Source organism: Sycon ciliatum, chromosome 8 (genome assembly GCF_964019385.1).
Source record: "Sycon ciliatum chromosome 8, ocSycCili1.1, whole genome shotgun sequence".
Taxonomy (NCBI): Eukaryota; Metazoa; Porifera; class Calcarea; order Leucosolenida; family Sycettidae; genus Sycon; species Sycon ciliatum.
This window is the reverse complement of record NC_088650.1, coordinates 9189098-9207674: the sequence shown is the minus strand read 5'-3', so window position 1 is coordinate 9207674 and position 18577 is coordinate 9189098. Positions and strand designations below refer to the sequence as shown.

Here is an 18577-nt window from a genome sequence, read left to right as displayed (position 1 = left end):
AGGGCAGACGCCGAATGAACACAGAAAGACAAGGTACAATACATGATTGTGCAAAGCGGCATAGGCTTGTATTGTTGTGCAATATAATACTCAGTGGTGGATCCAAAGAGAGAGAGAGAGAGAGAGAGAGAGAGAGAGAGAGAGAGAGAGAGAGAGAGAGAGAGAGAGAGAGAGAGAGAGAGAGAGAGAGAGAGAGAGAGAGAGAGAGAGAGAGAGAGAGAGAGAGAGAGAGAGTGAGTGAGTGAGTGAGCGAGCGAGGAGCTCTCTACATCTCATCTCATGACCCAGTCTTTGCACCAGTATTGAGAGTGAAGCACACGAATTACCAGAATGCACATTGCACAATAAAAATCTACAATTGAGTGCAACTCACCACATATGGGACAGACTCGGAACAAGTGAGAGTTCCAGTGATGCGGCCAGTGACGCTTATCTGTGCAGAGGGAGCACACACCAAACATTTTTTTTAAGTGCCAAGAACATACAACATTACGGAAGCAGCAGCAAACGCAACAGCAAGAACAAGAACAACAAGACTTCTTGGCGACGATGCAGTCATGAAGATAAAAAAATTTAAATCACACATGATAACTGAGAATCCCAAAGCGCACACACAGTGTCATAAGAAAGAACACGATATACTTCCGTGAAAAAGTAATAATATGAGATACACATGTATCACAAACAAAAGTGCTCTGGGTATGTGCTGCTACTGACTGTGCACACCAATACATAAGGAAAGAAAAAAATTCGACTGGTTCGCGTACTGGGCAGGTCAAGAACAAGGAGTCGTACAACTCCCTGGTCAAGAACCACCTTTCCGCTTTCGTGGGACGCCACCACCCCATGATCAGGCGTCAGATACGGCTCCTAAACGGTGGGGGAGGATAGATCAGATCCTCCAACCAGAGGCCAAAGGCCTACATCCCATTTGCCACATCCATGGGATTAGGAAAGAAAGAACAGAAGAAGAAAGAGACTGCGGAATGAAGAGGCAAAAGCCAGACTCCTTACCCTCCATGAAACATAGCGTGTTTGCACATCATACTTGGCGCAGTTAATCCTCTGAGCGAAGCCTCTGCCCTGCAGGTCTCTCATCAGATAAGGTTCCTAAAACAGCAGCAGCAGAAGTCACATGGCATGAACAACATGGAAACCAGAACTGCCGCTGTTCAATTTTCGTATTTGTCATTGCTGGACTCGACGATACATGTAGGAAACAAGGAGACACAACACCCCAACAAAATGATTTTTTGCGCACGCGCAAAAATATGTTAACACAGAAGGCGCATGCTCTGTTTCCAACAAACTCTCACACGCTCATTGTTCTCCGAAGTCCACTGTTCCTGACTTCAGTTCTTGCTTTGTCCGCATTGGCAGTGGATTTCTTCGTCTCTCTCCAGAATGTCATCTGGACCTTCTTTGGTGGTCTCACCTACTCGATGGCTGGAATGGCAAGTCATTCTTCCTCGATCTCCAGGAGACGCTGGCCAGCGACATCCTGATAGAAACTGACGCATCTGGCGCCATTGGGCATGGCGCAGTTTACGGCACGCATTGGTTCGCCGACACCCGGTCACCACAACACACTCCGCTCTGCATTACGTTCAAGGAGCTGTACCCCATCTGCATTGCATGTGCTACGTGGGGCCACCAGTGGTGTCGCAAGCGTATCCGCTTCCATACCGACAACGAAGCTGTCGCCGCTGTTCTCAAGTCTGGCACCAGTCGCTGCCCTAATGTGATGTCACTCCTACGGCAGCTCTTCTTCATCTGCGCCAAGGGTAACTTTATGGTCACCGCCCGTCACATACCGGGAACTACCAACATCCTTGCTGACGCTCTCTCCAGGCAAGATTTCAAGCGATTCCATTCGTGCCACCCTACCGCCGCTCACATGCCCACTCCCGTGCGTGCTCTTCCGTCCATTCCTGGGGAGACTTCAGCCGTGCCGTGCACAGCCGAGTGACGGAAGCCCACATGCAAACTGCCATGAAAGCTGGCAGCACCGGTCCTGGGTAAGCGCTGATCAGACAGACTGAGCCCACTTATTATGGGTGCCAGAGCATAACCGAATGTCACCTATGTACCGACTGTACACTCAGTAACTCAATATCACTCTACTATTGTCCACAATCTGTGGCACCCCCTCTGCAGTTAACAGTGAATAGGAGGTTCTCTATTTGGGGAGTTAACCTTGCTTACCAGGCTCCTCATACGGCTCATTCAGCCTCTCACACTCAGACGGCTCACTCAGCCTCGGCTCACTCAGCCTCTCAATACGGCTCACTCAGCCTTCGCAGCCGGGCGCTGCCCGGCTGCCTCCATACGGCTCACTCAGCCTCCGCAGCAGGGCCCTGCCCAGCTGCCATACACACACATTCACACAGCTCTAAGCTGTCACTCACTCAGAGCCTGGCAAAGCAATTGACAAACCCTCCTATTCCCCAAACTGGTTGCTCGTTGTGTGAGTGCGGCATGCAGATGCTTGTGAGTAGGAAGGGACGAGCGGGTTCTGGGCCAGGGGGCGCCCGGGTCCCAAAAAAGGGGTATTATTGAAAAATGGGGTACTAATAGTACCCCATTTTTGCGGTGAAAATTATTTTTGGCCCGGTTTTTTTGCGGATAAAAATATGTGCCAGGGGGTGCCCCTACCTCAAAAAATGGGGTATTATTGAAAATATGTGTTGTGCACATGTGGGTTTGAATCTCACTTTTTTGGGCCACCTTGCCCCGGATGGGAGTGGGTATAAAAAGTAGAATGTTGAATATGGTGTTTATCATGAAGTTTTTTCCGTGACCTACCCCACCTCCCCATGCAATTTTTCAAAAATGGTCCTGCTCGCACACACGTCAGAAAGGTCAGTTCTTGATAGATACGATACATGTCATTACAAAGAATAATGGAACGAACAGTGAATATCGCAATGGAGTGGAGGAGAAAGGTAGTACAATTCAGTTCTTGTTGTCCTGATTTCATCAAGCTGGTATTGGATGAGAGACCACAAAGTTTACTCTTCGAATACGTGTGAGGATGGATTCACCCATGATCTCTTCCGTGACACGCAGTACGAGGTGGAGTTGTCGGACGCTCTGATGTGCACCAATGGTTCCACCCAGTCAGCAATGGAACTGTCAGTCGACGACCTCCTTTGCACCGCCATCGTGTCAACAGTCGACTCGGGTAATTTGGAGATAAATCCATCGTCGCCGATGTCGATCGTACCAACTCGCACACGAATCCGCGTTACTCTTGTTGCAACGGCACGGAGTTGAACGGCCTTGGTACTACGTCGTACACGCACACGATCAACTCGAGAGACTTCATTTTTCGTTCACCTCCTTGACAAGTTGCATTACGTCGCTGGAATCCAAATAGGTTGCATCAGCGAAGAGGTCGATGATGTGTTGAGAGCACGGTTCGTCACGCATGTCACTAAGCTTGTAGAATGAGTGTCTACCATCAGTCCACCTTCGCAGTATGACACCATCATCAGTCTCACTAATAGTTCCGTAGTCCTCCACACCACCGATGACGATTTTAGGAAGGTGCTGTTTCCTATTCTTCACATTCAAGATCAGACTGGTGACCCTGCAGATAATATACTCAGCAGCAGTGAGTGGTGACATATCGAATCTTCTGGGATGTGCTATCATCGGGTCAAGATCCCTGGTTGTCTTGCTAGCACTGAGGCGACGGATTGAGAACTCTTCATTATCGCATGAAAATAAATACCATTTCTCTGCTCTGCACGTCTCAGAAAATGTCCACGCCATTTTAGCTTCTTCACACTGCAAGAAGGAGTCGATAATGAAACTGCAGGTTGAGACTACTTCACCTCGAGGTCAAAGTTCACGCCGCGATGACCTTTGTAAACAAGGCTACGTCTAGACGTCTCAAACAAGACCAAGGGGTCACGCCACGGGGAGGTGACGACCTTGGAGAACACGATGTGTTTCGAAAGCGGAAAGACGCCCCCGTCATGGTGAGTCTTTTTTGTTCGGGTTTGGAATCTTTCGACTATGATATCAGATTGAGATGTGAATGCCTTTCTTCTATTGAAAGGTCGATGAGACGGAGGATTTTTCTAGCTTTCTGCTCATATAATTCTTACTCTCATAGTACTTGATTTTCATATATTTTCAGGGGTGGAAATACGTAAGGCACACGGACCATGGATGCGCACATCATGGAGTGTGCATTGACGTCACAGTGGATTGTAGGATGCATCATGTACCACACAAACACACACACACACATGCACATAATATACATACACTGTGCAATGACATCACAGCGAACTGCACGATCGGTGGATGCTATACATATACGGAATTCCGTGGTCTCTTCTCATACAGAGATGGTAGAGAGGAATTCAAAAGGAATCTTGGAAAGAGGACTCAACTGTCAATAGAGCGATATTCCCCGCTCGGAGCACGAATATTCCCCGGGTCTTGCGACAGAGTAAATAAGGGAGATGTTAGTGCTGATCACGCTCTATTTGGGATAGTACATGGGATAAATGGATTATACCATTCGTACTCTGTGCATACCGTACCCATTATATTTTCAATCGTGAGTGCGTCAGCGGTGTACCCCTCGTACCAAGAGTACATGTACTCTTGCTCGTACTCGTGGGATAATCGATACATGTCTTAGTGCTGATCGCGCTCTATTTGGAATAGTACATGGGATAACTGGATTATACCATACATACTCTGTACATACCGTATCCCTTATATTTTTCGTCGTGCTAACGCACTCGTGAAAGTGTCCAGCAGTATACCCCTCATACTCATGCGATAATTCTCATGAACGCCATCAGCTTGTACATAGCACTCAATCATTTATTTTTTATTTTTCAATATGAATGACATTGTGAATCATGACCGAAGACTGTTCACATCCTTCTTTGTGAGCCAGGTATTGAATTTATTATCTGTGTAGCCTTTCCATTGCACAAGACGTTGATCCTTGTTGTATTTTAACACCTTGTCGAATCTCAAACCGGTCTCTCTGGCGTGTTGCAGTTCTGCTTCGTAAAACGATCCGATGATGTGTTCTCCCATCAGATCACGAATCCTGTAGGTGTGTGGTGATGTTGATAGGATTTCATCCACCTCGAATACTTCCTCCGTCCAGTTCGCAGTGTAGCCCTTCTCGAAATGACGCTTAGATACGGTTAGGCGCACCTCGTCACCCACTTTGAACTTGGGTTTTGACTGCAGGGGGTCTTGTTGATCTGCATCTTTTGGTATTCTACCGTTCGATGCTTCGTGAGGTGTCATCCCAATGCTTCTATGCTTTGACTGGTTGTAGCGGTCTAGTAGATGAGGTAGGACATTGAGGTACGTGTTCGTGGATTTCTCTGTAAAGTGACGCCACATTCTTGCCTTCAACGTTCTATTGAAGCGCTCGACCACCACCGCTTTACCCTCGTTATGGGTGCTGTACATGATGACGTTGTGTTGTGATAACCATCGTTTCATGGGGGCATTGTAGAATTCCTTGCCTTCGTCTACCCAGAGTTTTAGCGGTGTCCTTCCGGATGTACTGACAATCTTATCGAACGCATCTCTCACGGCGGTACCCGTCTTCGATTTCAAAGGCATTGCCCAGGCATAGCGGCTGTATAAGTCGATGACTGTTAGCAGGAATTTGATGTTCTTATTGCTTCGGGCAAACCGTTGCATATCCACGAGATCTGCACTCCATATATGGTCAATTGCTCTGCTCTTCACCTTGCGTCTTTTGAAATGCACTCGTCTGGGCTTGTGCAATTCGTTAGCCAGTTTCGTATGGAACTGTGCGGGTTCTGTCTTCTTCTTCCGTCTTCCATCCTGAATTGCCTTTTGCACTTTGTTGTCCCAAAAGGCTCCAGCACCTTCCAGGGCACCTGAACTGAGAACCAGTTGATCGTTTTCCAGCTTTTCGTCATCATCAAAGACTCTTCGGAAAATTCGAAGTGCTTCATCCAGACCATATTTGGAAAATAGCTTTCCCATCAATATGGCATACCATCCACATACTGCTGTGCTTCTGTCTTGAACGGCTTGGGTGTTGGTGATGATCTTACAGTCTGCGTAGGCTTCTTTAAAGAAATCGCACAGTGCAGGTTCAGTGTAATCTTGCTCCATAGTGTATAGACTGCGTCCGAAACTGTCAAAAACCAGGATCACGTTTTGCTCGCGACACACGGTCAACCAATGATGTCCGCCTTCCGTTGCATCGTACACCGGTAGAACGTTGTCGGTGTTGACGATACAAAAGTCTCCATTGTTCAAGGGTGGCAAGAGGTCGTAACTCGTGCAGCCCACGAACCCTCCGACACCATTCAATCTTCCTTTGATATCGGCACTGCTGAGAGGATAGTCCATTCTTGATCATAGCCTGAAAATATTTGGCACGTGATCACATGGAGCGTCCGCTCAGGATATCCTTGATGATACGAGTGATCCTGCTTTTGTCCTTCAGCACCTGTTGAATGAATGATGCATCGTCCACCATCACCTTTTGTGCTCTGATCATGAAATGCTCGGGATGGATCAATTTTGCTTCTGTTGTTCTACCATAGGTGGAAGTCATATCGTTGAGATCTTGAAACTTGAGCTGTGATCCCGGTATAGCTATCACAAGGGTGGTTAGTTCCTGAATCTTTCGTTCTGATCGAAGGAACCCATCGACGTGTTTGTTGATTCCCATGGCACCTGCTATGGCTGCAAACGGGTACCTGGACATGTAGATGCGATTCGTCTCGTTGACCAGAGTAGTGTAGTCGTTCATCGTCTGCGTCTTCAGGGCATCCGCAGCCGCTTCCACCCGACTCCTGAACCTCAGTCGATCTTCATCGTAGAGTTGCAGCAGTTGTGATCGGCTTGTGAAATAGTTGCTCTTCAAAAAGGTTACCGGTATATTTGTATGCCGGAGGAAACTGTCCAGGATTTGCAGGATCCATCGATCAAATTCATGATCTTGTAGTAGATTGAAAGGCACCGATGTTAAAGGTGCCTTTCTCTTCTTCCTGACATCTGAAACGGAATCGCGAACTTGATCGGTAGTGGAATCATAGTTGAGTATGTTGGATGCAATCACATTTCTCACAGACGGGTAACTGATGTGATCGGGATTGTTTTTGAAGTGGGTGTCATATAGACGCTTTACTCGCGGATCGGCTTGCAGTTCCAACAGGGTGGAGGTGCTCAAACTGTGATCTGGTACTTGGGAAAGAACTTTCTTAACGCTTTTCAAGTATGCATTGTAGTTATTACCTCCTTTTTGCCGCATGAGTGGTGGTATACCGAGAACTTCCCACGAATTTGCTCTCTTCTTAATGATGTGTTGAGGATGTTTCGTCATAAACTGCAAGGTTTGCAACCTTTTACGCTTGGGTATCGAGAAGGATCCCTTTCTGAGTCCCACTCTTTGTATACTACTCGGTAGCCCATTTGAGAATTTCACCGTAAGATGCTCCATTCTTATTCATGATTGGAATTTTTTTCAATGTTGCGGCTAACTTTTCGGCTAACTTTTCGGCTAACTTTTCGGCTAACTTTTCGGCTAACTTTTCGGCTAACTTTTCGGCTAACTTTTCAGCTAACTTTTCGGTTAACTCTTCGACTAATATCGTACACACACACACACACACACACACACATCAACGAGGTTTTTATTCAAAAGTCACCTTTAATGCAGTGTCTTCGCAATACGTGTAGTACTGATTAGAAGAGCAATCAATGGTTAGGATAGGTCTGCGACACACCGCCAATAACTTCTCATACAATCTAAAGATAATGGATGACTTCGTGCACAGACCACCAAACAGAGTATTGAGATAACGCTTGATATTGCTTTTATCAGTGAAGCGAAATAGATACATAAAGTTTGCATTGATCTTCATGTCTTTAATGTTATCAAAGCTCTGAGAGAGAAAGAACACGTTCAACTTATGATGATGACTGTACATGGTGAAGAACTTGTAGAGACACTCTCTTTGACTGCCGTGCTTCAAACCCATCACTCTGATGTCATCAATGATCACATAGGTGTTAGGCTGGAGATCCATGTCTTCGATACACTCGGGCATGGTGCTGTAATGCTTGAAGGATTTGAGGCTTGGGAGACGATACTGATCGGCCGGCGTGTTGGAGATGACAACTATACGCTCAGGTTGCACGCGTTTCAGGAGCTTGATGAGAAAGTAGGATTTACCCATGTTGCTCTGTCCCAGAAACAATACGTTTTGACCCCAGGATTTCAGAGCAGGAATGATTTCCGTGAACCAATCCTTAGACTCGAACTGAAGACCAGGAATGTGCAGCCCGTGTCGAGCAGTGGCCGTGGTCGGAACATCGTCGTTCCTTACGGGACTAGTCTTTTTCTTCCTCCCGATTTCCTGTCCAAGGAGCGAGATAAAGTCCATGATCAGATGTTGTAGGATGGACCGATGTGAGCGGAACTCATAGAAGACGGTCCTGCACTGTTAATGTTCTGTCGAATTTTTTGAGCAAATGGAGTTTCAGGACGGGTTAGGGATCTACGAGGTGCAGACAGGAACGATGAAGCTTCGTCGAGGGCACGATGTCCTAGTTTTTTGAACAAGGCCCTTCCTTGTTTCTTTATTCCTCGTACCCTGCGGCCTTTGGAGCGAACTTGACGAGCTGGCTTCTTGGTTTTTCGAGATGCTCGTTGACGAATCTTCTTCGGTGCATGCCGACGACGACGACTTTTAGTGCGCTTCATGGCACCTGCTGAGCTTCCCTTCCTTACTCCTCTGCCGAATATTTTATCCATTACGTTGTCACCCAGTGATGCCATGGTACCCATGGCCAAGGGAGCAGCCAGATTCGTCAGGAGTGGTATGGCCTTGGCGGCTAATCCTGGTGGAATGGCTAGACCTCCTCGGTGCATGGCAGGGTTGTAAGCTGTTTTCATTTGCGCTTCCACAATGTCTCCGGACTCTCCTCTCCCCAAAAGCATGGGAAGAAGTGTCATTCCTGCCATGGCAGCCAGGGGTCCAAGTCCACCGCGTTGCATTGCATCTTGTTTTGTCGTGGGTTCCGCCATCTGCTTTTCCATCTCATCCGGTCCAGCACCGATTAGGTTTTTCCAGAAGCTCTTTTTCCAGAAGAATCCACCGTGTTGTCGACTCGATGTTTTCAAATCACCACCGTAGACACGATGTCTGGTCTCCAGGTCACCACCTTCCATGATGCCCTTTTACTACTAGGTCGGAATTAATTCATACAACTTCGGCTTTGATACCTTCATCTTTGCTCATGGTGTACAAGTACTTGTCCATGCAGAGAAGGTTGACTTTGATCGAGGCGCCATTTTCGCTAGGTCTCCTCACGGGGGCGTTTGTCACGTCGCTAAATTGATAGTCGATGGACAGATTTCCTCTCGATCTTGGATTGTCTGTGGTCCGATCCAGATTCAAGTTGATAGGCACCATAAAGTAGTGATTGCAGTAATCTGCAGCGGTGATGGGGATTTGCGTTCCATACGTCTTGCAGAAAAAGTCTTGAACCAGATTGTAGCCACGCAGGTAGGAGGATTTGTTGTAATCGTAGAAGTATTGCCCTTCAGTATTACGACTCACATCCCACTGGAACTTGAGCGGGTTGTCAAAGAGCGTCTGGTCGTTGACAGTGACACGAAGTTGACTGAGATTTGCATGAATCATGGCCAGTCTGTTCGAAGAATGCGATGCTTGACCTCCAGCCAATGCTGGCTGTGTACCATGAGTCAAATCTGTGAAGAACAGGATCATCCTGCGTGGAATGTCCGCATTGTGAAGCAGTTCCAGTGTACCAGCATCATCTGAAATGCTCTTTTGTATGAGACGAGGGCACCACGTGTGGAAATAGAGTTGTTTGGGAAGGCGTACACGATCGGTGAGATTGGGTTCCATGCGATAGGTAGTGTACACAAAGTCCAATTGGAGTAGATCGATCTCAATATCACCGACGCTCAGAGCACTGTTGGCACCACCGCCTTGATCGCTAAGCATGATGTATCTGGAAAGCTCGGATTGTGGCAGATCAAAGCGAAGCTTCACCTGTGTACCCGGGGGTAACCAAGCATCGTCCTGATTGAAAAACGGTAGGAAGGGTCTCAGCTTGTATTGAAACCGTCCAACAGCTGCACGAAGTGCATTTTCCTGAACCGTGTTGGAGAAGCCTTCGTTGGTGACAAGCTCGACGGTGGGTGCACGCCTGAGTGTGAAATCATCGACGAAATCCGGTGCTTGTGCTGCATTAGCGTTTGCAGCGTTTGTTTCGAAGGCATAGCCATGCTTACGCTTCACACCAAGTTGATAGGGCGTTAAATCCACACCTCTCAATGCTCTTTGCGGATCCAGTTTCTGTAGACCGTAGAGATCCGAGTCCACGTACTGAAGGCGTTCGCTGCTGCTTTCCATTAGACTGAGGATATGCTGAACCATTTGCATGTCGGCAACTTTACTCGATTGCGTGACCTCTGTTCCGTTGATCTCCACTCGAATGTTCTTGAACCACGAAAAGGCTGGTGACGTGGTGCACACCCATCGCGTGTAGTCTCCAGGCTGGTTATTGAGATTGTTTTTGACACTATAGCGCATTTTCACGATGAAATAGCTCTCCCCCAGAGCAATGAAATTCGGCGACGAGATGTCTAGTTCATTGTTCAGGGATGGTGGTGATCGATCTGCTGTGGAAAAGAGTCGTACTCCGCGTCTACCCTCAAGCAACGAGAGTTTCTTCTCCGTCCTGTCGAGGATGTTCTTCTGAACGATCTTCGTGTTGGTCAGGAGTCCCGTGAAGGACTCCGGAGCTTGTGGTGAGTATATCTCCTGTGCCATTCTTGCGAGTCACATTATAATAGGGGTGAATTTTTTTCAAAGATCGAATATCCAGTGTCTTGCGAAAGTCGTTCATCATCGATATCAATCGTTGATGCTCCTCGTTAGTGAGCTTCCCATCTTCAAGAGTAATGCCCAATTCCAACATGAACGAGTCTTCAGCTCTCTCCATCTGCTGCAGTTGTTCAATACACTTGACAAGCTGACGTTTGGTGTCGAGAACGTGTTTACCAATGCATGCCATGATCACACCGATGATCGTGCTACTGATGGCGATGATTCGAATGCGATGTTCTCCAGATACAACACCACTCCCTTGAAGGATATTGAGAATGGTTTGAATGAGTATGAGAAAGGACAAGATTGCAGTGTTGTAAATCACGTACTTCTCCCGGCAACGCACCTTTTCGCTCTCCAATTTCTTTCGTTTTGCTATATCCTCCACCATGTCACGCACGTGACGGACACGAACATCTGGAAGATCCATCTAAGTAGTCGTGTTGGTGATCCGAAGATCAAGGTAGACGGGATATCCGGAAGTAATGTGTTCACCGGTGTTGAATTTCAACCAGAACGAAATGCTAGTCACGTTTTCGTGTGGAAGCAGCAGTCGTTTGTCTTCTTTCCCGAACACGTAGTTATTCAAACCGTTGAGGGTTTGAATAAGAAAAGTCTTCAGCACCCTCGAATCAGTATTGTCTTCGTACTCCACAGCAGGTCCAATGAGGTCGGTGTAGAGCAGGACAAGTCTTCTGCCTTTCGTCAGATCCACAGCGAACGGGAACATGTGAGATCCCTCGATCGTGTATGGCTTGAGAATAGTGCCCACACCCAGCACCAATGCGGGTGAGTCCTTCTTCAACAAGCACCGTTTATTCCTGGGTACCGAGACACTTATGCGGCTGGTGTGACGAGAGTAGGAAAACACAATGTCTCCGTGTCCTGCTCGTTTCAGAGTGGCATTGATAATAGACACCAAATCGTCTACATCGCTGTATGTTCCCGTCTTGATGGAAAGTCTATCCTCTTCTTCTTCTTCTTCTTCTTCTACACCATGTACCACATAGAGTTTGTTCGTTGCCTCGTCTATGTTCTCAAAGTGTACTTCAAACTGAGCCGATTCAACATGCAGGACTTTATCACGCGTATCGAGCTCCTTCACATTTAGAGTAAAGTTCGGTTTGTGCAATCCCCTGCTCACGCCCGACGTGTTGTTCGCCACTGTCAATATCACAGACATTCTGGTGTTGTGATGACACTCACTATAGATAGGTTTTATTTTTCATTTTCATCTCAAGAATGTAGTGTAGCATGTGTGCTATATATTATGTACAATCAAAGTAGCACTTTCATATATCGTAGTGTGCCATGAGTTCTGTGTGGATGCGCTGGACTGTGTGAGAAGATAAACTCTCTGCAAAGTGCAAATGACAGAACAACTTTGATGAAGTGCCGTTGAAGAATTGAGTACCACCAATGCTATAATTGCAATCTTCGATTCCATTGGTCCTGGAAAATGGGACAGTGTCTAAGTTGGAATGTATCAAAATGGAGTTTACGTATAGAGTGAATAGGCCTTCTGAATTCCGAGCGTAACTTATGACACACTTTGTACCCAAGAGATCCGTCATACTCGACACAGGTTTATCCAAAGCCGCCGATAATTGGCTGACTACAGACGAAACGGGTATGTTGAATGATGAATGGCCGGGACGCGTGAAGTAGTTGCCGCTTATGTGGGTGGCAGTGAACAACACGTACAAACTATCCAAGCTGAAATTTCCGACAGTATCGATATCGAATGCCTTCAATGCCATGTTTCTAGGGTCAGGTGCGTCCACTTGAATTACTTGGAACATTGCAAAAGACATGTTGTCGTGAAACAGATTGACGAATCGTTCTCTAATGGAAACTTGGCTGGGTTGTGTAATGTTGAGGTAGAAGTGATCGTCTCGGAACATGTCGATGCTGTTCACGTTGATTCTCTTGTCCTTCATGTCAACGATATTTCCCCCTCTGTATCTGTTTCTGCTCACCCTGGTGACGGATTCAAATCTGCTAGGATGAGAGTATATGTAGAGGTAGGCGTTTCTCCGAATGAGAGGTAGTAGATGAAACGGATCGGATAGGTTCTGATTTGATTGCGGACCCACGGGACCTCTGGCTCCTGGAGGACCTATGGGGCCGACGATTCCTTGGGGGCCCACGGGACCTCTGTTTCCTGGAGGACCGGTTGGACCGATGGTTCCTTGGGGACCGACGGGACCTGTGGTTCCTTGATCACCTTGAACACCACGTTCACCTTGTGAGCCGTCTTGTCCATCTTCTCCTCTAGGCCCAATCTCACCTTCAGGACCAACTAATCCACGTTCTCCACGTGGTCCAACTTTACCTCTGGGACCTTCTGGACCAGGTATTCCTTGATCGCCTTTTTGACCGCGTTCACCACCTTGTCCATCGCCTCCTCTAGGTCCAGTCTCACCTTCAGGACCGATCAATCCACGTTCCCCACGTGGACCAGCTTCACCTCTTGGTCCACGAAGCCGACCGAAAGCCATCCATTTCGAGCTGAATTTCTTGTACACGATCAGCGTGGCTGCATCGAGGTAGAAGTCACCATTTCTCCCTACAGAGTTCAGCGGCATGCCACCTCCACTAAGCCATCCCAATCCCCGATCACCACGAGGACCTTTCATCTTGCGCACAGCGTCGATGTCGTGTTGCAATCTCGATGAGGATTGACGGATTTCATTCTTGACCCAACCGGCAGGGACAGCACATGTCAAAGAGCTATCGTCGTACGCCAAATTACAGATTGAATGTTCGTTCATGTCGAGGTTAGCATCCATGGACACGGATCCGTCTGTTTTAACGTGCAGCTCATCAGTTGCTATGGCTTGATCTGTGTAGCGCGTAGATCTGTTTTCCACATCTTCCACTTTGCCATCATGAACCAAGGTGTTTTCGGTGTCTTCGTTCCCCACAACCGATTGCATCTCGATAATGTCATTCCGCATGCTTTGCATGTGTTTGAGGGAGGCCTCATCACCATCACTCCTATGGAAATGCGTAGCCCAGTACGCCATCTTCACACACACACACACACACTGTACTAATTATGAAAGGAAATATTTTCTTTCTCAAATAAATCTTTATGATGCTCATAAGAACAGGTAAACAACAGGTAATGCACAACAAACAAGAGCCACAGTCATCGTGTTGATGAGTCGACCGTTCATCCTCCTCCTCGATTGTTCATGAATGTGTTTCATGAGGAAATCTCGTGCTAACAACACCTTCGCACGATCGCCTTTCCGTGCCAGCATGTCCAACAGAGTGACTGAATATGCCAAGGTCATCTCCAGGGCAACGACGTCGTTTGACGCATGACTCCATAAACCTTCCATGATGCCGCATATGCAACTTTCAAGTCGTTCAGCTTGTTCACGATCACCATCGCCAACAGTAAAGCTCGCAGCATACCTGAGAATGTCAGGTCTCTTCATAGCGACATGTTTAGCAGATGTCCACACGTGAAACAATGTCGAATCACGAACGAACAAATGGTCAATGGCAAAGGCATGACGAGTCTCCGAGCATTCACCTTCATCCTTTGCGTATGTTGCAAGAACATGGTCAGCAACTCGTACTAGCAGATGACACACCTGACATTCGTGAGTCTTGTGATCAGCCGATCCGTTAAGACTCTTTGCAACGTGAAACCATCTCTCGTAAAGGGAATTCATTTCCTAGAATGCGAAGACACGAGGCAACTGATCAATACTGTATCGGGTGAAGGAATGACTCGACTGCATGTCAAGCATGCATATTTATACAAGTCAGAATGGGGTGGGTTGAAAATGCAAAGTTGTCAACCAATCACCATCAAGCCCGCCAAAAACAGATGATGTAACCTTGACATGATTGATCTTGTCATGAATGACGCATTCATTGATGGTGTTCACATGAGATCACCCTGGTTCATCTTTCCCAATTCCATTCTTTTCACATCCTGCAACCCATTCTCCACTAGTAGTAGCAGTGGGGATACTAGAGTCCGAAGAGGCAAGGCAGCACTCTTCCGTGGACGTACTACTCGACACAACACCACCCATACTTGTTCTTTAGAAGTTTTTTTTTTTTTAATTTGTATCATGAGGTATTGACGTAGAAAGTAGTATAGGATAGTATAGGATAGAATAAGAATGAATGATCAGCTGTGTGATAAAGAAGGTAGTTCATTAAAGACTTCTTGGAAGGTCTCTACCAGCTGATCGTCTTGTTGGACGACGACACTGCATAATGATGTGAAGCTCTCAGTCAGCTGTTTCAGCTCCGTGATAGAAAGTGCCATGTGTGCGTCCAGAGCACGATGAAAACATCTGGGTTCCACGTTGATGCAGATGATTGGAGCAACAGCAAGACGTACCTTCATCACTTGCTCGTCAGTGTCGAGGGAGACTGCCCCGGGGTAGATGAATACATCTTGTTCCACATCCAGTTCAAACGAGCTGGTCGGGACTAGCTTGTTTTCACCGTTGATGTACACCCGACATTGACCGTCGGACGAACGTGATGTATAGAAGTTGGTTATGATCTTCTCCACACGTCCACTTCGGAGAGTGTCACGGAGCGATGGACAAGTCTTGATCAAGTTCGTAATGATGAACTCAGTGGACTCGTTCAGTTCGATGTAAACTTGTCCTTGAGCATCTTTGCGAGCTGTTGCCGTACTACCACAGGCTGGCAGAGCTCCCGAAGGGAAGTACATCTTATATCCAGGCTTGTAGAAGGATTTACCAGATAACTTGTAGGGCAGCTGCATGTCCTCCTGAAACCCATCCACCACAATCTCTTTGTGGAGCTTGGTAGGAGCAGGTGATGCATAGCGACGCTTAGCCGGTACTGGCTTCGAAGAGAGCACAACTCGAGGAGGGTCAGCAGGAAGAGCGGAATTCTTCTTCATCCTTCGCTCGTATAGGGAAGCCATCTTCTAGGAAGTGAAGTCAGGACAACTCGTCAGCACTGTATTCGATGAACGAATGACTCAACTGCAGACAATCATTCGTTTATACGAGCCAGAGAGGTATGTGGATTGAAATGATAAGATATGTGTCAACCAATCAAGCCCGCCAAAAACATTTCACCAATCAGCATCAAGCCCGCCAAAAACATTTGACCAATCAGCATCGTGCCCGCCAAAATCATATCTCATTATAAAGATTCCTTACATGATACCGCCACCTTGGTGAATTGATACAGTATGGAAAGAAGATCACAGTCAAACGTGTGCATGTTCTGGATCACGTGATCAAGTGAATAGATTTCCCAGCAATAAGCATCAATCAATGATGTCATAAGAGATATATCAGATTGAGATAAAAGCAGCAAATTCGAACGCAACGTGGACAATTGCAATGAAGACACCATCCTAGTCGACTCCATGAGATGCAGTACGTATAGGAGTGGAAAATGCTGAGGAAGAGGTTTCATGATTCGACTGAACCTCAACCAGGCTACATTGCTATGAGGTAAGTAGGAATACAGTTTACGTAATGCATCCACATTCGTATCGTATACTATACAGGATAATGCTATAGCATAATTTATACTCTTGTACAAACAGGACTTCTTCATGGCACGTATCTGCTCTCGAAGAGGGTGTACACGAAGCTGATCGGATAAGAGTTCAGTTTTCAAAAGAAAATGCAAAAGATGACGATCCACACCACATAACCGCTCATGCGCAGCGTAAGGCTTCTTCATCAAACTACATCTCTGATGCACATCAACTTCAGGTAAGTAAACCACATCCATGACAAGTCCACAAGAAGAACATACGTATCTTCCTTCATGAACAACATGATCAAGATGATGACACTGCTTTTCCTTCCCTTCTTGCTCTTCTTCTTCTTCTCCTCCTTCTTGTTCTTCTTCTTCTTCTTGTTCTTCTTCTTCTTCTTCACGAAGTCTCTTTTCACGTACATAGGCACGTAAGATCTCTAATTCAGAATCCATCTTCACCCCACACCATCATCTTCATAGTGAAACATTATCCATCAATATATCTACTTTTATACCCACTCCTATCCGGGGATAATAGCAAAATACTCCTGAAAAAATAAATAAAAAATGAACAGAATAAAGATTAACAATGACGATAAGTGTGCCTTATTCAACCCAAAGGTCAAAGGTCAAACCCTGGGGGAGTCCCGGGGTCAGACCAAGCACGACCGACACAGTGTGCCTTATTTGGCCCAAAGGTCAAAGCAATAGAAGAAAGGCATTCACATCTCAATCTGATATCATAGTCGAAAGATTCCAAACCCGAACAAAAAAGACTCACCATGACGGGGGCGTCTTTCCGCTTTCGAAACACATCGTGTTCTCCAAGGTCGTCACCTCCCCGTGGCGTGACCCCTTGGTCTTGTTTGAGACGTCTAGACGTAGCCTTGTTTACAAAGGTCATCGCGGCGTGAACTTTGACCTCGAGGTGAAGTAGTCTCAACCTGCAGTTTCATTATCGACTCCTTCTTGCAGTGTGAAGAAGCTAAAATGGCGTGGACATTTTCTGAGACGTGCAGAGCAGAGAAATGGTATTTATTTTCATGCGATAATGAAGAGTTCTCAATCCGTCGCCTCAGTGCTAGCAAGACAACCAGGGATCTTGACCCGATGATAGCACATCCCAGAAGATTCGATATGTCACCACTCACTGCTGCTGAGTATATTATCTGCAGGGTCACCAGTCTGATCTTGAATGTGAAGAATAGGAAACAGCACCTTCCTAAAATCGTCATCGGTGGTGTGGAGGACTACGGAACTATTAGTGAGACTGATGATGGTGTCATACTGCGAAGGTGGACTGATGGTAGACACTCATTCTACAAGCTTAGTGACATGCGTGACGAACCGTGCTCTCAACACATCATCGACCTCTTCGCTGATGCAACCTATTTGGATTCCAGCGACGTAATGCAACTTGTCAAGGAGGTGAACGAAAAATGAAGTCTCTCGAGTTGATCGTGTGCGTGTACGACGTAGTACCAAGGCCGTTCAACTCCGTGCCGTTGCAACAAGAGTAACGCGGATTCGTGTGCGAGTTGGTACGATCGACATCGGCGACGATGGATTTATCTCCAAATTACCCGAGTCGACTGTTGACACGATGGCGGTGCAAAGGAGGTCGTCGACTGACAGTTCCATTGCTGACTGGGTGGAACCATTGGTGCACATCAGAGCGTCCGACAACTCCACCTCGTACTGCGTGTCACGGAAGAGATCATGGGTGAACAGGCGCGTGCACCGTATGAGTTTTTTGGTGGTTGGAAACCACCTTTTTTCGGGCAATCTTGCCAAAGGAAAAGCGTGCCTACGCTCGTACTGGATTGGTTATTCTGCACACGCGTAGATCGACGGGCAGTTTACAGTACAGTGACTATGTCCCTATTTCGAAGTGAGAGAGAGTTGCTTTGCATGCAGTTCAAAATACATTATTCTCTCTTTCTTCAGTGGAGAGTAGCCACAGAGAGATCGATATCTAGGCTAGCTCTGGTTCGCTCCTGGATTGGCGATGACGTTCAAGAAATCCGTTTTGCCTCGAAATTTGAGTCAAGCACGCGCGATGCAAGTCAGTTCAAGGATATGATTGACGATATCTACTTCTAAACTGTTGACTCGAATCAAGATGACAGCCTTTCGTTCTCGCTCATGTGCGCAGCAGAGATGTTCGGCAA

General features: G+C 46.8%; 2 protein-coding genes across 4 annotated transcripts in view; both read right to left on the bottom strand.

The window, feature by feature from the left end:
• The window catches only part of LOC135823263 (VWFA and cache domain-containing protein 1-like), a 51475-nt gene that overhangs the window by 7407 nt on the left and 25491 nt on the right, over positions 1-18577 (bottom strand). For all 3 annotated transcript variants that reach the window (XM_065336113.1, XM_065336112.1, XM_065336111.1), the window contains exons 23-24: positions 1015-1110; positions 374-433 (exon numbers count right to left, since the gene is read on the bottom strand). In XM_065336113.1, the coding sequence (XP_065192185.1) occupies positions 374-433; positions 1015-1110 (156 nt within the window). The remainder of the gene's footprint in view (positions 1-373; positions 434-1014; positions 1111-18577) is intronic.
• Positions 11662-13689, bottom strand: LOC135823262 (uncharacterized). The gene has a single exon (XM_065336110.1). It carries the CDS (start codon positions 13670-13672, stop codon positions 12191-12193), a length of 1482 nt encoding a protein of 493 aa, XP_065192182.1. The 5' UTR covers positions 13673-13689; the 3' UTR covers positions 11662-12190.

Bases quoted from the DNA above. Each gene is read 5' to 3' on its own strand.
- LOC135823262 (XM_065336110.1), bottom strand. From the start codon at position 13,672: ATGAACGAACATTCAATCTGTAATTTGGCGTACGACGATAGCTCTTTG.